At 36.1% G+C, this 21838-nt stretch overlaps 1 protein-coding gene across 3 annotated transcripts in view; it reads right to left on the bottom strand.

Moving 5' to 3' along the window:
* Nucleotides 1–21838, bottom strand: part of Magi3 (membrane associated guanylate kinase, WW and PDZ domain containing 3) — a 224715-nt gene that overhangs the window by 145480 nt on the left and 57397 nt on the right. The window contains exon 1 of one of the 3 annotated variants that reach the window (XM_048442276.3): nt 3932–3974. The exons of the other annotated variants lie outside the window; for them this stretch is intronic. Within the exon in view, the coding sequence (XP_048298233.3) occupies nt 3932–3959 (28 nt within the window). The 5' untranslated portion in view covers nt 3960–3974. Of the gene's footprint in view, nt 1–3931; nt 3975–21838 lie in introns of those variants that run through there. 3 annotated transcript variants of the gene reach the window in all.

Here is a 21838-nt window from a genome sequence, read left to right as displayed (position 1 = left end):
TTTGTTATACATATAGTCAGATTAATTAGGTTCTTTAGATACATAGAGATTGTATTCTGCCTGGATAGGTAATATTCAACCACTTCAAGAATCTGTAGAACAAGGCATTTAAATAATTTAGGGTTCTGTTGACATGAGACATGATTGCTCCTGACAATGATGTTAATAACTTTAAGTCATTGTAGTGATAGCTAATTTGCATTTAATAAATAAAGCTTGCCTGAAGTTCAGAGAGTAAAACAGATGCACTGATCAGCCTTACAGACTAGGCAGTGGTAACGCACACCTTTAATCCCAGTAGCCACACTAGTTTGCAAAGAAACCAAGTGGTAGTAGTGCATGACTTTAACCCCACCCAGCACTAGAGAGGAATATAAAACGGGGAGGAGACAGTTCTCACACACAGTCTCTTTCTGAGATTCCTGGAGTCAGGATCGTCATTTTGGACTAAGGTAGAGGTAAGAGCCAGTGGCTGGCTGTTTTGCTTTTCTGACCTTCAGGTTGCATCCCAATTTCTGTCTCTGGGTTTTTATTAATTGTGCTAAAAGGCATAATTTCCCACTTCCCCAATACATTAATAATTGATTAGTTGTAGATGTAAGAAAGTAGTTAAAACATCACTAAATTCATAATTCTAATTTGCTGCTCATCTGAGAATAATGTCCTGAAAGGTAACTTTCCCTCAATTCAAGTCTAAACTATTTAAATATTCACCCACTGTCTGCCTCGGTGTGATTTTTCTTCTCCCTTTTTTTTATTGGTTTTTCAAGACAGGGTTTTTCTGTAGTTTTGGAGCCTATCCTAGAAATTACTTTGTAGACCAGTCTGAGATCTGTCTGTCTCTGCCTCCTGAGTGTTGGGATTAAAGGTATATGCCACCACCACCTGGCTCTATGCTTTCTTATAAATTAAATTTTATGAGCTCAAGAGATGGCTCAGAGATTAAGAGCACTGGTTGCTCTTGCAGAGGACCTGGGTACAGTTCTCACCCCCCATGATGACTCTGAACCATCAGTAACTACAACTACAGAGGATCTGTATGCCACCTTCTTCTGGATGCCTCAGGTACTGCATGCACACAGTGTACATACATACATCCAAAAAAAAAAATACTCACAATCATAAAATAAATCAATCTTAAAAGGTAAATTTTATAAAGCTACTATCTAGCCACTTGTAACTACCTAAAAAGAGAACGCATTCAAATTCTGTGATCTCCCCCTTGAATAGCATAAAGAAGCCGGAACAGATAAAGAACTTGCTCAGTGTTGCCTAGAATGTTAATGCAGGGCTGCACAAATGCTTCACATACATTCATTCTATATGCTTAGCATATAAAACTTTCTTATAAACTTATTTTTACTTTATCGCCAATCTATATCTACATTGGATATTTACCTATACCCAATTATCAGCATTAATCCTATGTTTTAGAGGCCTAAAGTTGATCTAAAACATTTGGAGAACAAATAATAAAACTAACTTAGTTTATCTTTATTTAATTATTTTCTTAGATAAAGCCTCTTTAATGTAGCCTAGATTTACCTTAACTAGTATGCTGCCTAGACAAAGCTTTGAACTCATAACCCTCCGATTTGAGCCTCCCAAATGCTGTGATTGCAGGTATGTGACAACCACACTCACTCAGTTACTACTTTTCTTTGGGTGTTAGAAATATATGCCTCATGAATAAAATTTTTTGTGCAATGATATGACAAATGTTCATACAGTGACTGGCAACTTTTTATGCAGATGTTAGCAAGAAAAAGAAATGTCACCAACCTGTAATTATCTTGTGAAGGCAAAGGAGACATCTGCCAATTCATATATCAAAATCTTCTAAAAAATCACTTAGGGACATAAAAATGACACATATGAATATATGTGACACATAGTGAATTCTGGAATTTATTCATATTTCATACTTACATAGAAATGTGAAAACATATATACTTGGCTGCTGACTAAAAGAGAAACAACAAATCAGTTGTTCTCAGGTAAAAGCTGGTAATTTTTATTTGTTCTAAGCACGGAAAGTCATTAAATTGCTTCAAATGTCAAACTTCGAAACAATCAACAAATTAATAAAATAACCACTATCTTCTATTCAAGCAAAAAGCACACCATACAAACAAATCCAATAAGCATAGATTTTACAGTATAATTTTTAAAATGACTATTTGGCAACAGTGTATAAGAGAAACAGAGTACAGGTTTGGAAAAACTTCAGGGAGTCAACTCAATAGCTCCTTTTTAGTTATGATGAAATGTGAACTTACTAGTAGAAGGAATAGACTTAAGAATACTGAAAAGACCAAACACATATCAACCATATGTGTTACATTTACTCAAGCAAATCCATTTAAAATACCATGAAGGTAATATCTCAAATGTAAAAGGAAACAAGTTGGCCATGTCCAGGTTTAAATTTACAAGAATCTCTCTCTTAGGAAACCACTGTTCTTAAGTATAACAGGAGGTAGCTAAGTAAGTAAGTAAAAAGTGGGTATGTAGATTTACCAGAAGCACCTCATCAAACACAAAGATCTAACAGTTTGCAAGAGATTATGGTTTACAGATCTGTGTGGTTGGTATGGGTGTCTACGAACTTGTGGAGGCCAGGATCAAAGTCAGGCGTCCGGCCCTATTGCTCGTCACATTCTGTTTCAAGATAAGAGTCTCTCACTGAACCTGGAACTCACCAATTCAGCTAGAGTGGATGAACAGCAAACTCTGGTATGCTGCCTATCTCCACCCTCGGAGTTATAGACATGCCACTACTCTAGTCTAGGTGAGTGCTGGAGATCCCAACTCAGCTCCACTGCTTTGCAGCAAGCACTTTACCCATGGAGCTAACTCCCAAGCCCTGATTTTTAAATATGTGTGTGTGTGTGTGTGTATAATTGTGTTAATCACATATTGAAAAATAAGAAACTATGCCTTGCTTGCTTGTTTTTAAATATGGAGATTTTTATTGTAGACACAAGGGAGAAAGCAGATAGGGGAAAGAGTCCCAGCTGGATATGGCTAGCAGACTAAACCCAACCATTAGAGAAGAGAGAAGAAGGGAGAGCAAGAGAGAAGCCACTGACCAAGAGAGGTGGCCAGGGTCAAGAGACCGACTGTAGTTCTAATAAGTCACAGTAACACAGAAACCATGATAGACAATTTCTAAAAAGTAATTTTATGATAGAATCTTCATTCTGGTGCCACAGAAACAGCAGGAATGAAATTATATAATTCATATAAAAAGATAATTGAATAGTACTCACTGGTAATGAGAAATGAAAACTTAACCCTAATTTCAGTAAAATGTATAAGAAGATAAAAATAACTATGGAGTTACTCATTTTAGAATTCTAGTGGATATTCTTATATAGTTTTAAATTTGTATATGATTTTGACATTTGGGGGCTAGGAAAAAATCTAGACCTCAACATAGTAATTTGGGATAAAAACCCTTTTGTCAGAGAATTTTGGTAAATATGCAAACAATATAACAATAAAAAAAACCCTTCCTCACAAAGATACCCTTGCTTATCTTAGGGTTGTCTATGTGAAAATGGAATGATCTCTAAATAATACCATCATTTACCCATTTCCTATAATTTCCTCCTACTCATTCTTAAGAGAAAAATTCAAGAAAACTATTTTCTCCACATAACTTATGCATAATTGTTTTCCTGTTTTGAAATAGCAGTGACAGCATCCAACAAAGAATCCCGAGGGCTGTTTTCTCAAAAAAAAAAAATCATTTTCTCAGCTGGAAGGAGCATTGTAGGACAAGCACAGATCAATACAGCTTAGTTATTTCCTTCTGCTCTGGATCTAGTTCTGACTCCATTCTTTCCCTTGAGAATGTACTTTCTACATACAGTAAAATATGGCACGAGTCAATTTAAAGAAAAGGCAGAAAGCATTACAAGTTTACCCGTGATGAAGGAGTAAGGGTGTGTCATCACTCATGCTGCTCCGACTTCTGACTTCCTAACTAGTTGTAGAGCTGATTTTATTTTCCTCACACCTTCACGAGTTATCAGAAATAAGTGTGGATGACTAGAACTACACAAACCTTCTCAAGTTCAGTTAAATGAGGTGAGTTGTCATAACTTCAAGGTATATTTACTTATCAATGGACTTTGGAGTCTGTTGGGGGGGGGGGGAAGAACAGACAGACTTGCCAAACAACCTGGATAGCAACTTTCTGACCAAAGGGATTAAGACACATTTATATGGAAATTTTTGCTCTTTTAACAAAAATATTACAACGTACACTGTCCATATTTATGTGACATATTTCTTTCTTTTTAACATATCTTTTCACAAATTTACTAGAATTAAAAGAAAGAACTGATGTTAACAAAATGGCTCAGCCAGTAAAGGTACTTGCTGCCAAGTCTGAATACTGAGTTTGATCCTTGGAACCCACACAGGAGGAGAACACAGGCTGCCACAAGTTGTCCCCTGACCTACATAAACAACAAATACACACATGTGCGCATGCACACACACACAAATGTAATCTTAAATTTTTTTAAAGAGATAAGTTTTTAAAGCTTAAATATTAACTAATATTTTATGCAGACAATTAAAGATACCCAAGCTCCTCATACTTCTTTTAGTAATGAAATCTTCTTCCATGGGCAGTTAAGGAAAACTTGATATTGGCCAGCCATATCTTATTTTGGACGGTAATTATTGGTACCAAGGTAGGGTCCACAATTCCAAAGGACCAGATTTCTCTAATAAAGTCAACATGTGAATACTGATTCATTGTGATGTCTTAATTAGAACAGTTAGTCACAATATTCTTTCTCATAGAAAAACCAATCAGTTCTTCGTATTAGGTTAAAAACTAAGAACGCATTACAGAGAAATGTGTAACTCATTCATTTACTCATTCACTGAACACTTACTATCTGCTATGTGTTAAGTGCTATTCTGGTCACTTAGTATACAAAAGCAGCAGTTTTGTGAATTAAAAAAAAACAAGACTGTTCAAAGACTTTTTCTAGATGTGAAACATCATTTGAGAGCAACTCCTTTTATTCAGAATCTATAATTCTAAGGTTATTTTTGTGGTCTGTGAGAAGAAAATCAAGATAATATTCAAAGTAGAAAGTACAGAGAAAGAATACACTATAATCACAATGCATCATTCTAGTCCCTCAAAAATCTTCCTTTATAATTTTTTCAACAGTGTAAAACAGAACCAAAAAGAAATAAGGGGGAAAACTATTTCCTCAAAAGTAAAGGAGAGAATAATATATAGTACGTTATACTGTGGTAGAAGATTAGGTTCTTTATCTGGAGTTGTATAGGTACTAGTAGTCTGCTTATGTGCAAAACTGAGAAAATAATACTTGTTATCTTACAGTTGGTTTGAAGATGAAAATGTTTAATATATTAAAATACTTAAACAATAACATATATGGCTAAGAATTAGCTTTTCTCTATTGTCTAAAGTCAACTTTTCACACAGCAGCCAGACTGAGCTTTCTTAAGTCCAAATTAGTATAGCTTTCAGTACATACAACATTCCCCTGTTCATAATGCTTCAGGGGCTTCCCATGAAAACCAGAATAAAGTTAATCCCATCGAGACTCTACAAGAGTCTACCCACCTCTTCAAATTCAGCTATTCATACTTTTCATCCCTATGCCTAAATTACTCTGGTCTTCTTCAAATTTCTAGAATAAACCAATGCTCACAAACTTTTAACTTGTTCTATAGGATCCTACTTGTTTCCCAAAGGATCTAAGTCTTACTTCCTTCAGCTCTTTATTCAAATTCACCTTCTAATAGGAAAACCTTTATGTCCTACTCTATCACAATCACATCTTCTCTTGTTCCCATTTCTGCCCTTTTTTACTTCATTAAAATGCTCAATTTTCTCCACAGATTCTTCTTCACATGATCAACAAAATACTTGGGTTTATAACACAGGGAACTTGTACATCTTATTTGTTATTATAAGGTCTATAGTAACACTTGCCATAAAGATGTGTTACTGGACAAATAAAAGCTTTATTATGCACAGATTAATATGTCCTACAATAGTGGAATAATTAAGTCTGGTGTCGAGGTGCTTGAGTTACCTCTGTAGTCGATATCCTGGGCCCTGATGTCCTCCTTCACTACTATTCTAGTGTTTCATTTTCTGAATGAGGTTCACTACGTACTGCCGATTGTCTATGTTGTTATATACTAGTAATATTATACAATCATGTAAATGTGTAAAAATACATACATAAACCCACACAAGATTTTTTGATCATTTTTCTGCAGAAGGCTGGCATACATACTGATAAATTCTGTGTTGATTTCTTTCCTTACTCAATGGTCTCAGAAAGTCCCTCTAAACTAGCTCCAGTACTGCGCACACAAACGAACACGCAATTACAACAGCTATATAGCGAAAATTGCTGTGTAGTTAAAATGCTACCCAAGAAATATTGTAAGGAAATGTGGTGCATATATTAGATAATAATAGCAGTACTTGGGAATTATAGAAATTAAAAAAGGCGAAGATAAAAAGACACATTTATAGCTGGAAATAATGGCTGCACATGCTTTTAATCCCAGCACTGGGACTGAGGTTGAGGCAGAAGGACCTCTGAGTTTGAGACCAGTCTTGTACGCACAGAAAGCTCCAGGCTGGGCAAGGCTACACAAGGAGACCTTGTCTCAAAAAACAAACGAATGACAACAAAAGACACATTTACAGTATTTAGAAAATGAAAATTTACCATTGTTTTCCCAAATCTGATTCAATCAATTAAACTCTAATTATATTGTTTAATCTAGAAAATATAATATTCAGGCCAGAGAACATAATGCATCTTATAAGAGTTCTAAGAAGAGTCAAATAAAAGATCGTGCATTTGGAAGAGTAATTCAACAAAGATAAAAATTATTTTTTAAAAATGTTCTTATCTAGGCTTAAAAGTAACTCCAAGGTTAAGAGCAATGGTTGCTCTTTGCAGACTACCCAAGTTCAAGTCCCAGCACTCATGTGGTGGCTCACATCTATAATTCTAGTTCCAAGGAGTCTGATTCCCTGTTATGACCTCTGTGAGCAACAGGCAAACATGTGATACACATACATGCAGGCAAAACATTCAAATACATAAAATAAAACAAATAAATCTTTGCTGGGTGGTAGTGGCGCACGCCTTTAATCCCAGCACACAGGAGGTGAAGGCAGGCAGACCTCTGATTTCAAGGCCAGCCTAGTCTACAAAGCAAACTCCAGGACAGCCAGGGTTACACAGAGAAACTCAGCCTCAAAAAAACCCCAGTTAAGACACCTAGCAATAGTAGATAGGGTGTCTGAACTGGCCCTCTACTGTAATCGGATTAGTGACTACTCTAATTGTCATTACAGAGCCTTTACCGAGGCACTAATAAAAGCAGATACAGAAATCCAGTCAAGCATTGGTCTGAACTCTGGGAGCCCTCCTGATGAAAGGGAGGAAGGACTGTATGGAGCCAGGGGAGGTCAAGGTCATGAAAGAGGAACCCACAGAAACAGCTGACCTGAGTTTGTGAGAACACATGGACTCTGGGCAAACAGTTAGGGAACTTGCATGGGACTGACCCAGGTCCTCTGCATGTGTGTGACAGTTGTGTAGCTTGGTCTGTTTTTGTTTTTTTTTTTTTTTTTTGTTTTTTTTTGTTTTTTTTTTTGTAAATTTTATTAAATTATAAAAGTTTCCATTTCCACCCCCCCTCCCAACACCCTCCCACTCCCCCTACTCCCCCTCCTCCTCCCTCTTCGTCCCACAGGGCAGTCAGGGTTTCCTGCCCTGTGGGAAGTTCCAGTTCCTTCCCCCTCCCTCCAGGTCCAGGAAGGTGAGTGTCCAAACAGACTGGATCCCCAAAATCCATTATATGTAGAGGAAACAGGTCCCAGTGTCATAGTCAATGGCTTTTCAGAAAGACTTCGGGTCAGCCACAGTCAGAGAATCCGGCCAAATTCGGAGAGTCTGGTTAGATCACGTCCTCTTTCAGTCCCAGTCCAACTGGCCTTGGTAAACTCTCATCAGATCCGTTCCCTTGTATCAGTGGGTGATAGCATCCCTCGCAGTACTGATTTCGTTTTTCATGTTCTTCCTCCTTCTGCTTCTCATTTGGACCTCGGGGGGCTCAGTCCGGTGCTGCAATATGGGTCACCGACTGTATCGCCGTCCTTCGTCAGATGCAGGATCCCTCGGAAGGCCCTCTGGATGGAAGCTCGCTTGGTCTGTTTTTGTAAGGTTTCTAGCAGTGAGATCAGGACTTATCCCTGGCACTTAGCTGGCTTTTAGAAACCTGTTCCCCATATGGATTACCTTGCCCAGCCTTTATATAAGGGGAGGAGCTTTGTCCTACCTCAACTTGATGTGCTATGCTATATTCAAGCCCATGAGAGGCCTGTCCCTTTCTGAATGGGGACAAGGAGGAGTGGGTGGATGGGAAGGGGGCAGATGGGAATCAGGGTAGGAAACGGGAAGAAAGGAGGGAGAGGGAATATGCAGTCGGTATGTAAAATAAAAGAAAAAAATGTCAATTAAAAAAAAGGTCTTATCCTCCAAAGTACTTGCTCATTAAGAACTGGATTTTCTATGGTATTCAGTGCTATCCCAAAGCAGCAAAAATTAAGAAAACCATAAACATCACTAAACATTTTTACAATTTAACCGGTTGGAAATTGATTTGATGCAAGAAAATAATAATAAAATTCTGAACATAAAATATAATCATGATTATACTAATAAATTATTAAGTAAATTCACAGGTAAACAACACTACAGAAAAGAGAAACTCACTAATCATCAATGTTCCTTCCAACAAAACAAGGTTTACTTCCTCAACAAAATTCTAAGACTGCAAATTCTTACTTGGTGTTAGTAAACTGGCTTACTAATTAATTCACACCTGATAATCTTATTTAACAAATGCATGTTGGACTTCACAAGTTGTCTGTTACTGAAACATCGACCTATCTGTTGGTACAATCAATTTTTTCTTCAGGTTTATCTCGTTTTTAGTCATATGTGTGTGTGTGCCTGTATGCGTATGTATGCCACACCTGAGCAGATCCCAAAGAGGCTAGAGGGGTAGAATGCCCTGGAGCGGGAGTGTTGTGAGCTTCCTGTCATGGGTGCTGGGAATCAAATTCCGGTCCTCTGGAAAAGCAATATGCACTCTTAGCTGCGGAGCCATTTCTCCAATTCAAATCTAAATTGAAACCTCAAACTCAAAGAGCATGAAGCCAGTGATTTTTCTGGGACAAAGACACAGATATAAGTCTCATTTATATTGACTAGAAACTTACCCTTGACAAAAACAGAGTTCAGCAAAATTTAAATCTAAGTAGTTGTCAATTAAAGTAGAATAGCTACCTGATTTTTCAAATTTTTAATGTGCTTATTTTGTAACATGAGAATATTTGGAAATCCTAAGATGCATTACCAAAAGTAACAAATTAAAGCATAATTCCCTTTTTAGACTCTTGGGCTAAAATGTTTACAGAAAGACATCAATCACTAAAAGCTTCAAAACCACCAGTTGTATTTACTTATCATGTTAAAGAAAAATCTAAGAATTCTATGCACAGCACAGGCAATTGCCAAAGGCAATCCTTCTATAACTCAGAGAAGGTCTAATGATGTCATCTACTTAGATATGTGGGGTACATATAGATACATAGACTAACTTTAACATAGAAGAGCTGGCCAAACTCCATATCTACTTCTATATTTTCTGTAATGTTTTCTTAAAGAGTTTGCTATAAATATTTGTTTACATCTCCTTCTCTTATTAGCTTGTAAACTCCTGGAGATTACTGACTTTATATCCCTAATAACAAATGCATACTTCAGTCCTAAATTCATTATTCAGCTTATTTGTTAAATCAGTGATGTTGCATAATAAACAAGATGATTTTAATCAGATTAAGCTGCTATTTTTACAAATTACATTCATAAACTTAATGAAGTTCAAACATACATCATAAACTGGCATTAAAGTAGAAAGTCACAAGCTAGGCACAGTATATTATTTAAATGCCTGTATTCCCAGCACTTGAAAGACAAAAACAGAAGGACAGCTATGGGTTCTAGACCAGTCTTGGGCTACAAAGCTAATGTGTCTCAAAATAAAAAAACAAAAACATTAGAGGTTAATAAGAGATGGTAACAGATGAAAATGATCAAAACGCACTATATACATATATGAAAATGTCAAGATAATATTTAATTAATAAATGCTAATAAAAATTAAAACTATTACAAAAGTTTTTAAAAATAGAAAAACAAAATACTACAGTCTTTGGAAATCTGCAAGCTAGATAACATCTTGAATTCTATAATGTATATGTGGGCTTCTTCTACTTAGTGTTATATTAGATCCTGCCAAATCAAAAAGCACTTTAGATCCTCCATGGTTTTCTTAGCCCACATACTTTGCATTGTTTCTAATTACTCAGCAGTTATATTGGCTCCAACTACTATCTCTAAAAGTAAAAGGAGACAGTATGAAGTAATTTTCTAGCAATAATCCCTACAAAAACAGAAAAAATAGAGTAATAGCAAAAATCTGAAGATTCTTCCTACTATATCTTTCCACATCTATTTTGGTAGTTTCTCTTTGTTAATATGCAGTTCTTTTGAGGATATATTTAAGCTGTAATAGCAGATATGTGGAACCAGGGATCTTAAAAATAACTGGAATAGATTAGCTATTTTTTTAAAAAGAGGATATAACATTGGGGGTAGAGATTAGAGTGGGTCTGGAAAGAATGGGGATTGATTATGATTAAAATTTATTGCATGAAATTCTCAATATATTAATATTATTTTTATGTATTTTTTTATTAATTTATAAAAGTTTCCACTTCCTCCCCTCCTCCCAATACCCTCCCACTCCCCCCACTCCCTCTCCTCCTTCCTCTCCAGTCCTAAGAGCAGTCAGGGTTTCCTGCCCTGTGGGAAGTTCAAGTTCCTCCCCTCTCCCTCCAGGTCTAGGAAGGTGAGCATCCAAACAGACTAGGGTCCCAAAAAGCCAGTACGTGTAGAGGAAACAAGTCCCAGTGCCATTATCAATGGTTTCTCAGACAGTCCCCGTGCCAGCCACATTCAGAGAATCCTGTTTGATCACGTGCTCGTTCAGTCCCAGCCCAGCTGGCCTTGGTGAGCTCTCATTAGCTCAGTCCCCTTGTATCAGTGGGTAAACGCACTCCTCACAGTCCTGCCTTCCTTGTTCATGTTCTCCCTCCTTCTGCTCCTCATTTGGACCTTGGGGGTTCAGTCCAGTGCTCCAATGTGGGTCTCTGTCTCAATCACCATCCATCGTCGGATGAAGGTTCCCTCTGATCCTGCCTTCCTTGTTCTATTAATATTATTTTTAAACATACTGAAAATAAGTAAACAAAATCTAGCTAGTTTAAAGTATTATTACCAAAAACTCATTAATTTGAATAAAGTATATGAAGATATACACAGTGGTTTTCATTAAGAACTCGGGTAATCAATCAAAATTCAAAGGGAAAATCTCCTAACTAAAGTTGTAAATAGCTATGCTGAGATGTTAAGTGACCTTGTACAACATGGATGCAGAACTTAGAAAAGTATAAATCTAAAAAATTATTAAAGTTTATCTCATACATGTGTAGACATAATATTTTATATTACAAGCTGCCATGTGGGTGCCAGGAATTGAACACAGGTCTTCTGGAAACGCAGCCAGTGCTCTTAACCAATGAATCATCTCTCCATCCCCTCAATATTATATTTTAAAGAAAGTTATACTCCAATATACCTTTAACATGAAGGTACTAATTCATGTGATTTTTAATAACCATTTTGACCTTAAACCATAAAATTCTGTAACATATACAGTCAAACCAACTAATTTCATGACATCTTGATATGTTCTTGCCAAAACTAGATTAATCATGAGAAAAGAGATAAATATAAATTGAGGGACATCTTACAAAACAATTTGCCTAGGACTCAAAAATACCAAACATTGACATGGAAGACTTTCTGCCTCTCTGAGAAAAGATTTATAAATTCTTAATTTAAAGGAGACCAAATGGCATGATGGTTAGGTGTAATGTGTTATTCTTAATTAAAGGTAGATAAACAATAAAGAATTTTAACAAAACACCTAAGAAATTTTGAATATGGATTTAGTATTATATAAAACATATTTACATTAAATTATCTAAATAGCTGACAATTATTACTTATATAGTAGAAGTCCTTGTTTGATTCCCAGCACCACAAAAACAACATCAAGTTGCAGATATAAAATCACTTAAATTTTCTATATGCTAACAACAAACTATTCAGAAATCAAAATACTCTTACTTACAATAACATTTTAAAAATACTTACACTTTGGAATAAATTAATGAAAGTGAAAAAAGACTTATACACTGAAAACTAAAAAACTGATGAAATTGAAAATGACACAGATACACACAGCAAAATGTCATTTTTATGGTTTGAAATAATTCAAGTTGCTAAAATGATCATGTTACTAAAAGCAGTTTGCTATTTAATGCTATTTATCTCAAATTTCTAGTAATGGTCTTTACAGAATAGAAAATAAAAGAAATTCCAGCCAGTTGCAATGATGCTTTGTAATTCCACTATTTGGATGGCTAATGCTGGATAACTGGAACGTTTAGGCTAACCTGAACTAGCCCTGTCTCAAAAGGGGAAGCAGTCCCCCATCCAAGGCTCATAAAACATTGTGAAGGGTGGACATAAAGTTAAGGGCTGATGGGTGAAAGAGCTATAAAATACAGGCTTGACACGGCTGTTGCACCTATCTACTCCTAGCACCTGAGTTTACCTACACAAAATCAAACCAAACTTCCAAAACAAACAGTGAAGGGGCCACCAAAGCCCCACCCTGGTGGAAGAGATTACCAGTTAACGGTTGCTAAGAGACGGGCAGGCACGCTCCTTTGGGAATGTAGCTGCTGGCAGGATGTCCCCGTGCTGGTGGAAAGTGAGGGGGTATTAAATAATGACAGCAAAACAGAAAGGCATGAATTTGAGAGAGTGGTGGGATTGGAGGCACTACGGAGAGCTTGAGGGGAGTAGCAGTGGATGGATATCATCAAGACACTGTATAAATGCATGAAATTTTTGAAGAATTTTTAAATAGCATTTTTTTTTTAAAAAAAAAAGGGAGGTGTTGGGGAAGGAGGGAAAACTGGAAATGCTCGGTGGTAGATTACTTTTCTAGCATGTGCAAGGCTCTGGGTTCAAAATAAGCAAAACAGAATTAAAGAAAAAAATCCTAAAAGTTACACGGAACCACCAAAGATCCAGAGCAGCCTTAGAAACCCTGTACAAAAACAATTTGGGAGACATATTATTACTAGACTTTAAAATATGCTATAGCCTACAGCAATCATAACAATATAAGTAACTGGCATATTCCAAGCACACCAATAAAATAGAATAAAGCCCAGAAACAAGTTCTAGCATTTCTTTACAGACATTCAATTTTCCACAAAGATGTCAATGACATGCAAAAAAAAAAAAAAAAGGGTTTTTTCATCAAATGGTATTGTGAAGAAAAAAAAAAACCTAGATATACTGGTGTAGAAGGATGAAGGCAGATCCTTACCACACACAATATACAAAACTCAATCCAAATGGATTATAGTGGTTCTCACCCTGTGGGTGGTGACCCCTTTGGCAAACTTCTATCTCCAAAAATTATGATTCATAACAGTATCAAAATTATAGTTATGAAGTAGCAACAGAAATAATTTTAGAGGTGGGTCACCCCAACATGAGAAACTGTATTAAAGGGTCGCAGTGTTAGGAAGGTTGAGAACCTTTGGACTAAAAGGCTTAAACATACGACTTAAAGCTGCAACATATTTATAAATAAGGGGATGAAAGCTTTTAAACATGGATCTGGGAAACAACTGTTGAATATAACCCCAAATGCCAGGTGACAAAAGCAAAAATACACAAATGACATACAAAACTAATACACAATGAAAGCTTAGCCTTAAACAAAAGGAATTCCTGTAATTGACAGCAACAAGAATGAACCTAGGACATTATGCCAAGTGAAATCTTTTCAAATTCATTCAAACAAAGAGTAGATTAGCGTTTGTCCACTAGAAGGTAGGAAAATGAAGAGATGCTGGTCACTAGAAACGAAGTTCCAATTATGTAAAATAAATACTAGGACTAAACTATATCACCTTGACTGTCTCTTAAAACACTATATTGTATGCTTGAATCCTGCTAAAACTCTTAAATATTCTTTAAAAACGTTAATGTAAGAGGTGAGAAATATTCCACTTAGCTTATAGAGGTTATGAATATGCCAATTAGCTTATAATGGTAATCATTTCATAAAGTATATAAAATTTCTATCAACTGCCAAGTAAAAGTTATATCAAATAAAAGAATGTGGGCATTCTGTATACCAAAGTCAGAAACAGAGATAGGTTGGAAAAGTTAATTTACAAAAATTTATTCATAAATTTACAAAAAGTTATGTGTAAAAGTATTTATTTCTACTTCATCTCCCAGATCTTTGAAAATGATAGGATATCCTAGGGTACAGTCTTTGAACCTATTCTCTTTTAGCTACCTTCTAAGTTTCAATGACCTCATTGAAAGCATTGCTTTACATGACATCTATACACAAAAGGTAATCAGACTAAAATCTTTTATTTTGTTGTTTTATTATTTTAACATGTATGGTTGTTTTGCCTGTAAATGTCTATGTACCATATGTATATCTGGTACTCACAGAAGCCAGAACTGGACAATAAATCCCCTGGAAATGAAGTTATGTACAGTTGTGAGCTGCCCTGTGGGTGCTAGAAACTGAACCCAGGACCTCTGGAAGAGCAGCTATAACTTCTGCAAATCATCTCTCCTGATCCTCAAACTAAAATCTTAACCCAAAATACTTGCCCCAAATTCAAGGTTCATACACATACTACCTAATCTACATTCTCATTTGGATTTAAAATTTAAAAGCCACAAGATGAATTTCTGATCATATCATTCAAACTTCAATGGTTCAGTCTTTATTGATGACAGCACCATCGTTAAAGCTTGCGCCAAGATTTTCTGGATATGTACTTAATCTCTCAGGTATGTATGCTTGCAATGCCACAGTACTTGGGAATCAAATCCTCTAGCGCCTAACTTCTGGATGACTTAACCTGTATCTCAGTCATTAAGACTAAGTAAGATGACATAGGAAAAACTCCTAGTACAAAGTGACACCTACAGCAGGTATAGGAATGGTGGGTGGGGGAATGGGATTCATTAACATGGCATAAAAAACAATAAATATTCTTCTTTCTTTTAAAAATACAGATTCCAGGCCCTTTTTGTTAGATAGCTGTGTCCATGAGATTAACTCCTGGCCAACAGGGTAAGAACATGGGGTGGTTCACTCTTTAAAACGCTGCTTAATTTCACTTGTTTGTTTCCTTTTCCCCACAAAGTAGGATGTGAATGTAACTTAGTGTGATGATCCAGATTCATCTCAGACGAGAACACCTCCACTAGAAATGTTGGAGAGGTAAAATAGACGGTATGAGGGCCCTGAAAGCTGTAGGGAACCGTGCTGCTCGATACTCCAAATGGCCTGCCAGCCCAGACCCATGCAAGCATGAGCTAAACAGGCCTTCTACCTGCATGTAAAATAATAGTGCCTAGAGGTATCTCGTTTCCCTACCTAGAGAATTTATCTGAATCTTTGGATGGCATATTTTTCAAAATATTTTTCTGAAATGTTCTTACAAATGGATGAATTATCAAAATGCATGTCATTACTTTTTAAAAGAATCTTATGAACAGGAAAAATAATAAATTTAACATAAATGAGAATTTGTGGCAGCAGGTTAAAAACGAAAAAGAATAGTGCTATCCCTTGGGAATTATACCCCACAACTTCAAGACTATTCATGTGATAAGATTTATTCAGAGTAATAAAATATCAGATTTACAACTAGAGTGGATAAAACGTCCCTCATCCCCTGGGAGATGTTAACAGAGAGTTGAGGAGAAATAAACATACATTCTTGATGTTTTGCTTTCTCCCCAGAAGTAAAGTATTTTAGGTCTTTTACAGAGCAGGAATCTCCTCCATTAACATAAAAGGGAAGCTGATTCCAACACTGCTACACAAGCAACAACCCTGTTTTCCCAGAAATCAAGTGAAGACATCACTGGTGTCCTACCAGTGGCAACATTTTCTTAATACTTTTTGATAAGTATTGCTAAAATCATAAACATAGTACTGAATGAACAAAACTGAACAGTAATAAATCTTTTGTAAAAACCAGAGTACTATTTCTGAGTAAGCACTACTCCAAGCAAACAGCAGAAGCACTCCCCGAGGCTCCTCCAGTCTCACTCACTGAGATCCCTTCACAACATGAACATGACTAAATAACTATGGACACAAAATTATGTACTTTTTATCTCACCTGCATAATGGTTACAAATATAAACTACGAATTCCTCTAAATCTTTTGATGGCATCTTTTCAAAAGATTTTAGTTTTCTAAAATATCCTTACCAATGTATGAATTGCTGCCTGAATTCAAGTATTTTTCTTAAATCAAATTACTCAATCTTTGCCCCAATGTCTTATATATGGGATTGACAGAATTAAATTCTAGATGCCGTTATGAATAAGAATTTCACTCAGAAAAAGTATCTGAAACATATTTTTTCTTCTTTGTATAAATGTGTATGTCCATGTATATTTCAATCATACTTCAAGATACAATATGAAGCAGATATACACCTGAAGTACTGTACCATTACTTGGTTTAATTAAAAATTTCAGTTCTACAACAATGCTGTGATTAAAATTACTAGATGTTATTTCATTCATGCAAATGGTTAAGTAGTACAGCTAAGACATAGTAATAGTTGAATTTAAAGTAAAAAATTAAGGTTCTTGCCCTACTAGAGCTCACAGAGGTACTATCCTATAGAAATGTAAAAACCACTAATAGGAATCATGTGTGTAATTGTGGCAGCTGCATTTCAAAAAAGTAAAACCTATATTTAATAATATGCTCTATTTAACCAAATATATTTTAACTATACCAAGGTATTAAGTAATAATTTTTAAATTATTGACAATAAATTTATTCTTTCTTAGTAGTGTGTATCATCGAATTCAGCAAAATTGTACCCTTAGATACCACTGTAGATGCTATATTTTCATTATAAATCTGATCTTAATCCTCTTCTTCCTTTATCTATTAGCACACTAAAGAAACTATGAACTATGCTGCTCGACCCAGTACTCACCACTAATATGTGATTACTCATATTTAATTTATACGATTAAAGTCTTAGTTCTTTGGTTGTATCAATCACATATGAATGTTGATCAGCAGTTATTGACTTTATTGGTCATTTTAAGTCATGGGGGAAGACAAATGTACAACCTTGAAAAGGTGATCTTTTAGCAAAAATATAAGGTAGAAATTTGCCAGACAATAAAATTAGGGGATAGTTTTCATTGAAAAATGGAAAAACTCACAAGAAAAGATCCAAAATCTTCCTCTTTTACTAGTAAATTATAAAGAGTGCTTTAGACATGTAACTATCCAAGCCTTGGACAAATACTAAATCCTATAATGTGCTAGAACTGATAATATGATGCTACAACTGACCAAAGAGGAAGCCTCTCCTCCCTAAACCTGTGACAGAATTAGAGAAGTTAGTGTTAAAACAAGGGAAAGAGAAAATCAAAGAAACAACATTTTTAGTTCAAGTGGCTAAATATTAAAAAATAACATTTATGAATATAAAAATGTAAAACAACAGATTGGGCAACCATTACTTCAAGTTAAGGTCATCTGAGAATTTTAGCATCATAAACATTGAAAAGCTAGGAGAGCCTGCCTTGAGCATCAATTTTGTGATTTTTACTTCTTTAGATAATTTTTAAAATTAGGTTTGTAAATTTGTCTGGAGGGACTTGACAAAGAAACAAAATAATTTCTGCATCCAATGATCTCATTTAATAGAAGCAAATCACAAAAATTTCTGAGCAAAAGACATCTAATATTGTTTAGCTGCCACTAATTTCCAAGAATAATCCTTAGAATTGTTTCAGAACGCCTTTTACCTAAGCAGGCTTGTAGGACTAACTACTACACACAACACTGAGAGACTAGAGTTTTACACAAAACTAAGAATAAAGATGAAAGTTGTATTTCTTAGCTTCTCTAGGATCATGGTCTATATACAGGGCTCGTCTTCCTTTGCTTTACAGCTAGTATCCATGTATGAGAGAGTACATACCAGGGTCTGGGTTACCTCACTCAAAATGGTTTTTTCTAGTTCCATCCATTTGCATGCAAATTTCAAGGTGTCATTGTTTTTTTTTTTAACCACCGAGTAGTACTCCATTGTGTAAATATACCCTTATTTTTTTTTAAATTCATTTTTCAGTTGAGGGGCATCTAGGTTATTTCCAGGTTCTGGTTATTACAAATAATGCTGCTAAGGTGAACCCTAAGAAAGACATATACAGATCCACCTGGAAAGGGGAAATAGAAAAGAAAAAGTTCGTCTGACAAAATTGGGAGAAAAATCATGGGGGTGAGGGGAGAAGGGAGGATGGAACGGAAGAGGGGAGAAGGGGTGGAGGAAGGAGAAATTGAGTGAATAGGATAGTAGAGATGGAGGAAGAACAGAGAAAAGAACAAGGAAAGAGATCTTTAGATTGAGGGAGCCATTATGAGGGTAGCAAGAAACCTGACAAGAGAAATTCCCGGAATCCACAAGGATTTCCCCAACTAAGACCCTAAGCATTAGAGTAGAGGGTACCTGAACTGACCTTGCTCTATTGTCAAATTGATGAATATCTTAAATGTCACCATAGAACCTTCGTCCAGCAACTGATGGAAACAGAGGCAGAGATCCACAACAGAGCACTGGGCTGAGCTCCCAAAGTCCAGTTGAAGAGTGAGGAGTGAGAATATGAGCAAAGAGGTCAACACCATGATGGGAACAACGACTGAAACAGTTTATCTGAGCTAAAGGAGCTTACCAACTCTGGCCAGAGAGGGAAGGAACCACACAGGATTAAACTAGGCCCTCTGAATGTGGGTGACAGTTGTATGGCTGGGTCAGACTGCAGGGCCACTGGCAGCAGCACCAGGATTTATCCCTACTGCTTTCAATGGCATTTTGGGAACCCATTCTCTTTGGATGGATATCTTGTTCAGCCTAGATATAGTAGGGAGGGCCTTGGACCTTCCCCAGAGCAATGTGGTATTCTCTGAGGAGTGGATGGGGGGTGGGGGGAGAAGAGGGAATGAGAGGAGGAGAAAGAGTGGGAACTGAGATTGGTATGTAAAATGAAAAACAATAGTTTGGTTTCATTTAAAAAAATAAAAAAACTCAATAAAAAAAATCCAAAAGATGAAAGTTGTATAGAAGATATTTTTCTAAACTTGAATTACAAAATGATGATCCTAGGACAAGTAAAAAAATTCAATTTAAATTTTAAATTTAAGGTAGTATGAAAATTATTAGAAATGATAAAAGCCAACCTCACTGAATATAACCCTTATACTCTTTAGCAAAGTATTATTTTTTAAGGAAACAGAAAAAGATTCAAAACAGTTGTTTAAGCATAAGATCTCATTGCTCCAAACTAGTCAATGAATGGATGGATGAATGGACGGACGGACAGTCAGAAAGACGGACAGACACCTATATAGATAAATAGTTTCAAGACTTTCCGTTTTAATCATCTGTTCCTCAAAACTTAGGAAAATATTTGGGGGGGATAGAGAAGGTTCAGTGGTACTGCTCTTCTAGAGGACCTGGGTTCAATCCTAGCACCCACATGGCAGCTAACAACTCTCTGTGAAAAGATATACTAAACTTAAGTTTATATAGGGTGTGGTGGTACACACTTTTAATCCCAATGCCTGGGAGGCAGAGGCACATTGACCTCTGAGACTTTAAGGGGCAGAGGTAGTTGACCTCTGTGACTTCAAGGTGTGGTAGCACACACCTTTAATTCCATTGCCTGGGAGGAAGAGACAGACAGGGTGTGGGAGAATTATCTGTATTATGTCAATCATGTATTTTAATAAAACGCTGATTGGTCAGGCAGGAAGTATAGGCGGGTCAACCAGACAGGAAGTAGAGGCGGAGTAATGAGAATAGGATAAGGCTAGGGAGGAGAAAGGTTCCTCAGCCATTCCTGTGCAGACCACCGAAGAGACAGCATGTAACCTGTCCAGCTGAAAAAGGTACGGAGCCATTATGGCTAACATAGATGAGAATAATGGGTTAATATAAGTTATAAGAGTTAACAAGAAGCCTGACCTAATGAGCCAATCAGTTTATAACCTGATGTAGACTCCGTGTAATTTTCCTTGGGACTTGCTGGCTTGTTGGGGTACTGGGTGGGACAGAAACCCCAACAAGCTGGCCCTCATGTTACATATTCTAAATTAAAAGGTTCTTCTATTCTTCTTATACTTGAAATAACAATTTTGACAAAGATAAAGAAATCTATGTAGCGGGCTTGATTCACAAGAAGCACTAAATATATCCCTGACAAGTAGGAACAAAATTGGCAGATTTTCAAATTTTCATCATAAAATTACAGACCAGTGTTTATGTTTCTGATAAGCAAAAGACAAAACTCTTAGCAGAATTTAACATGAAAACGCAAGTAAGAGAGAACTAGAATGTGTGTGTGTGTGTGTGTGTGTGTGAGAGAGAGAGAGAGAGAGAGAGAGAGAGAGAGAGAGAGAAAGAGAGACAGAGAGAGAACGCATCAGTGCAATCCAGAAGTGATGACCCATAATCCCAGCAGGTGGGAGGGGTTAGCTTGAGGTGCTAAATTTCAGAACAACTTGGGTATGTAACTGATACCCTATTGCAAAACAATGGAGAAAAGAAAGGCTGGGGGAAGACAAAATTTTCAGATGAAGAGATTATAGATGAATTTTCTCAAAGATTTTTAAGACAAAATGATAGTATGGGGCCATCAAGATAGTATGGCTCAATAGGTAGAAATCTCTTGTCACTGAGCATTCTCCCTGATTTTGATCTCTGGAACCACATGGTGAAAAGAATCAGCTACCTTGAGCTATCTTCTCCACAAGTATCCTATGGTGTGCACACACACACGTGCACACGCACACACACAAAAAATGTTAAAAAAAAATTTGAAAGAAAATATGGTACGTCTAGCCAGGTGGCCATTCAACATTACCATATAATTGTTATGAAAATTCGGATCATGCCATTTAGCAATATGGTTATATTTATACTATTATCTCATCTTTTTTATGATGCTTATACAGCAAGCCACTCAATAAAGTTCCTTTGAGGGTAAAAGTGGAAGGCATACAAAGATAGACTAAAGAGAACAGGTGATGGTGAAATGAACTATTTAACTGAGTTGATTATTCAACTTGAAGTTCATAAATAAAAAAAGTGTTTTCTTACGTGGCTACCTTTTCTTCAACAAAATTAGACAACAAAATTTTCAAAAGCACTTTCCTTTGACATTGAAAATGCAAAAATCAGAAGTAATGATAAGGTAGAACCTATTAGAAAAATAGTTGTAATATCTGGAAATAGTATTTATAGAATGTATATATTCCAGAATTATGGTAGTTGGTGGGCAGTTAATTATACTCAATGAACTTTTTTTTAAAAAAAAGTATAATTATTTGCTTTCAAGAACAAGATGATACAAAATTAAAATTAAGGTTTACTATTTTAAATTATTTTATTTCTATATGTGTAAATGGAGGTTTCTCTGTCCTGCCCTGTACCACAGCCACTTC

This window comes from Myodes glareolus, chromosome 17, assembly GCF_982192425.1.
Source record: "Myodes glareolus chromosome 17, mMyoGla1.1, whole genome shotgun sequence".
In the NCBI taxonomy this organism is placed as follows: Eukaryota; Metazoa; Chordata; class Mammalia; order Rodentia; family Cricetidae; genus Myodes; species Myodes glareolus.
This window is presented reverse-complemented; position numbering and strand designations above follow the sequence as displayed.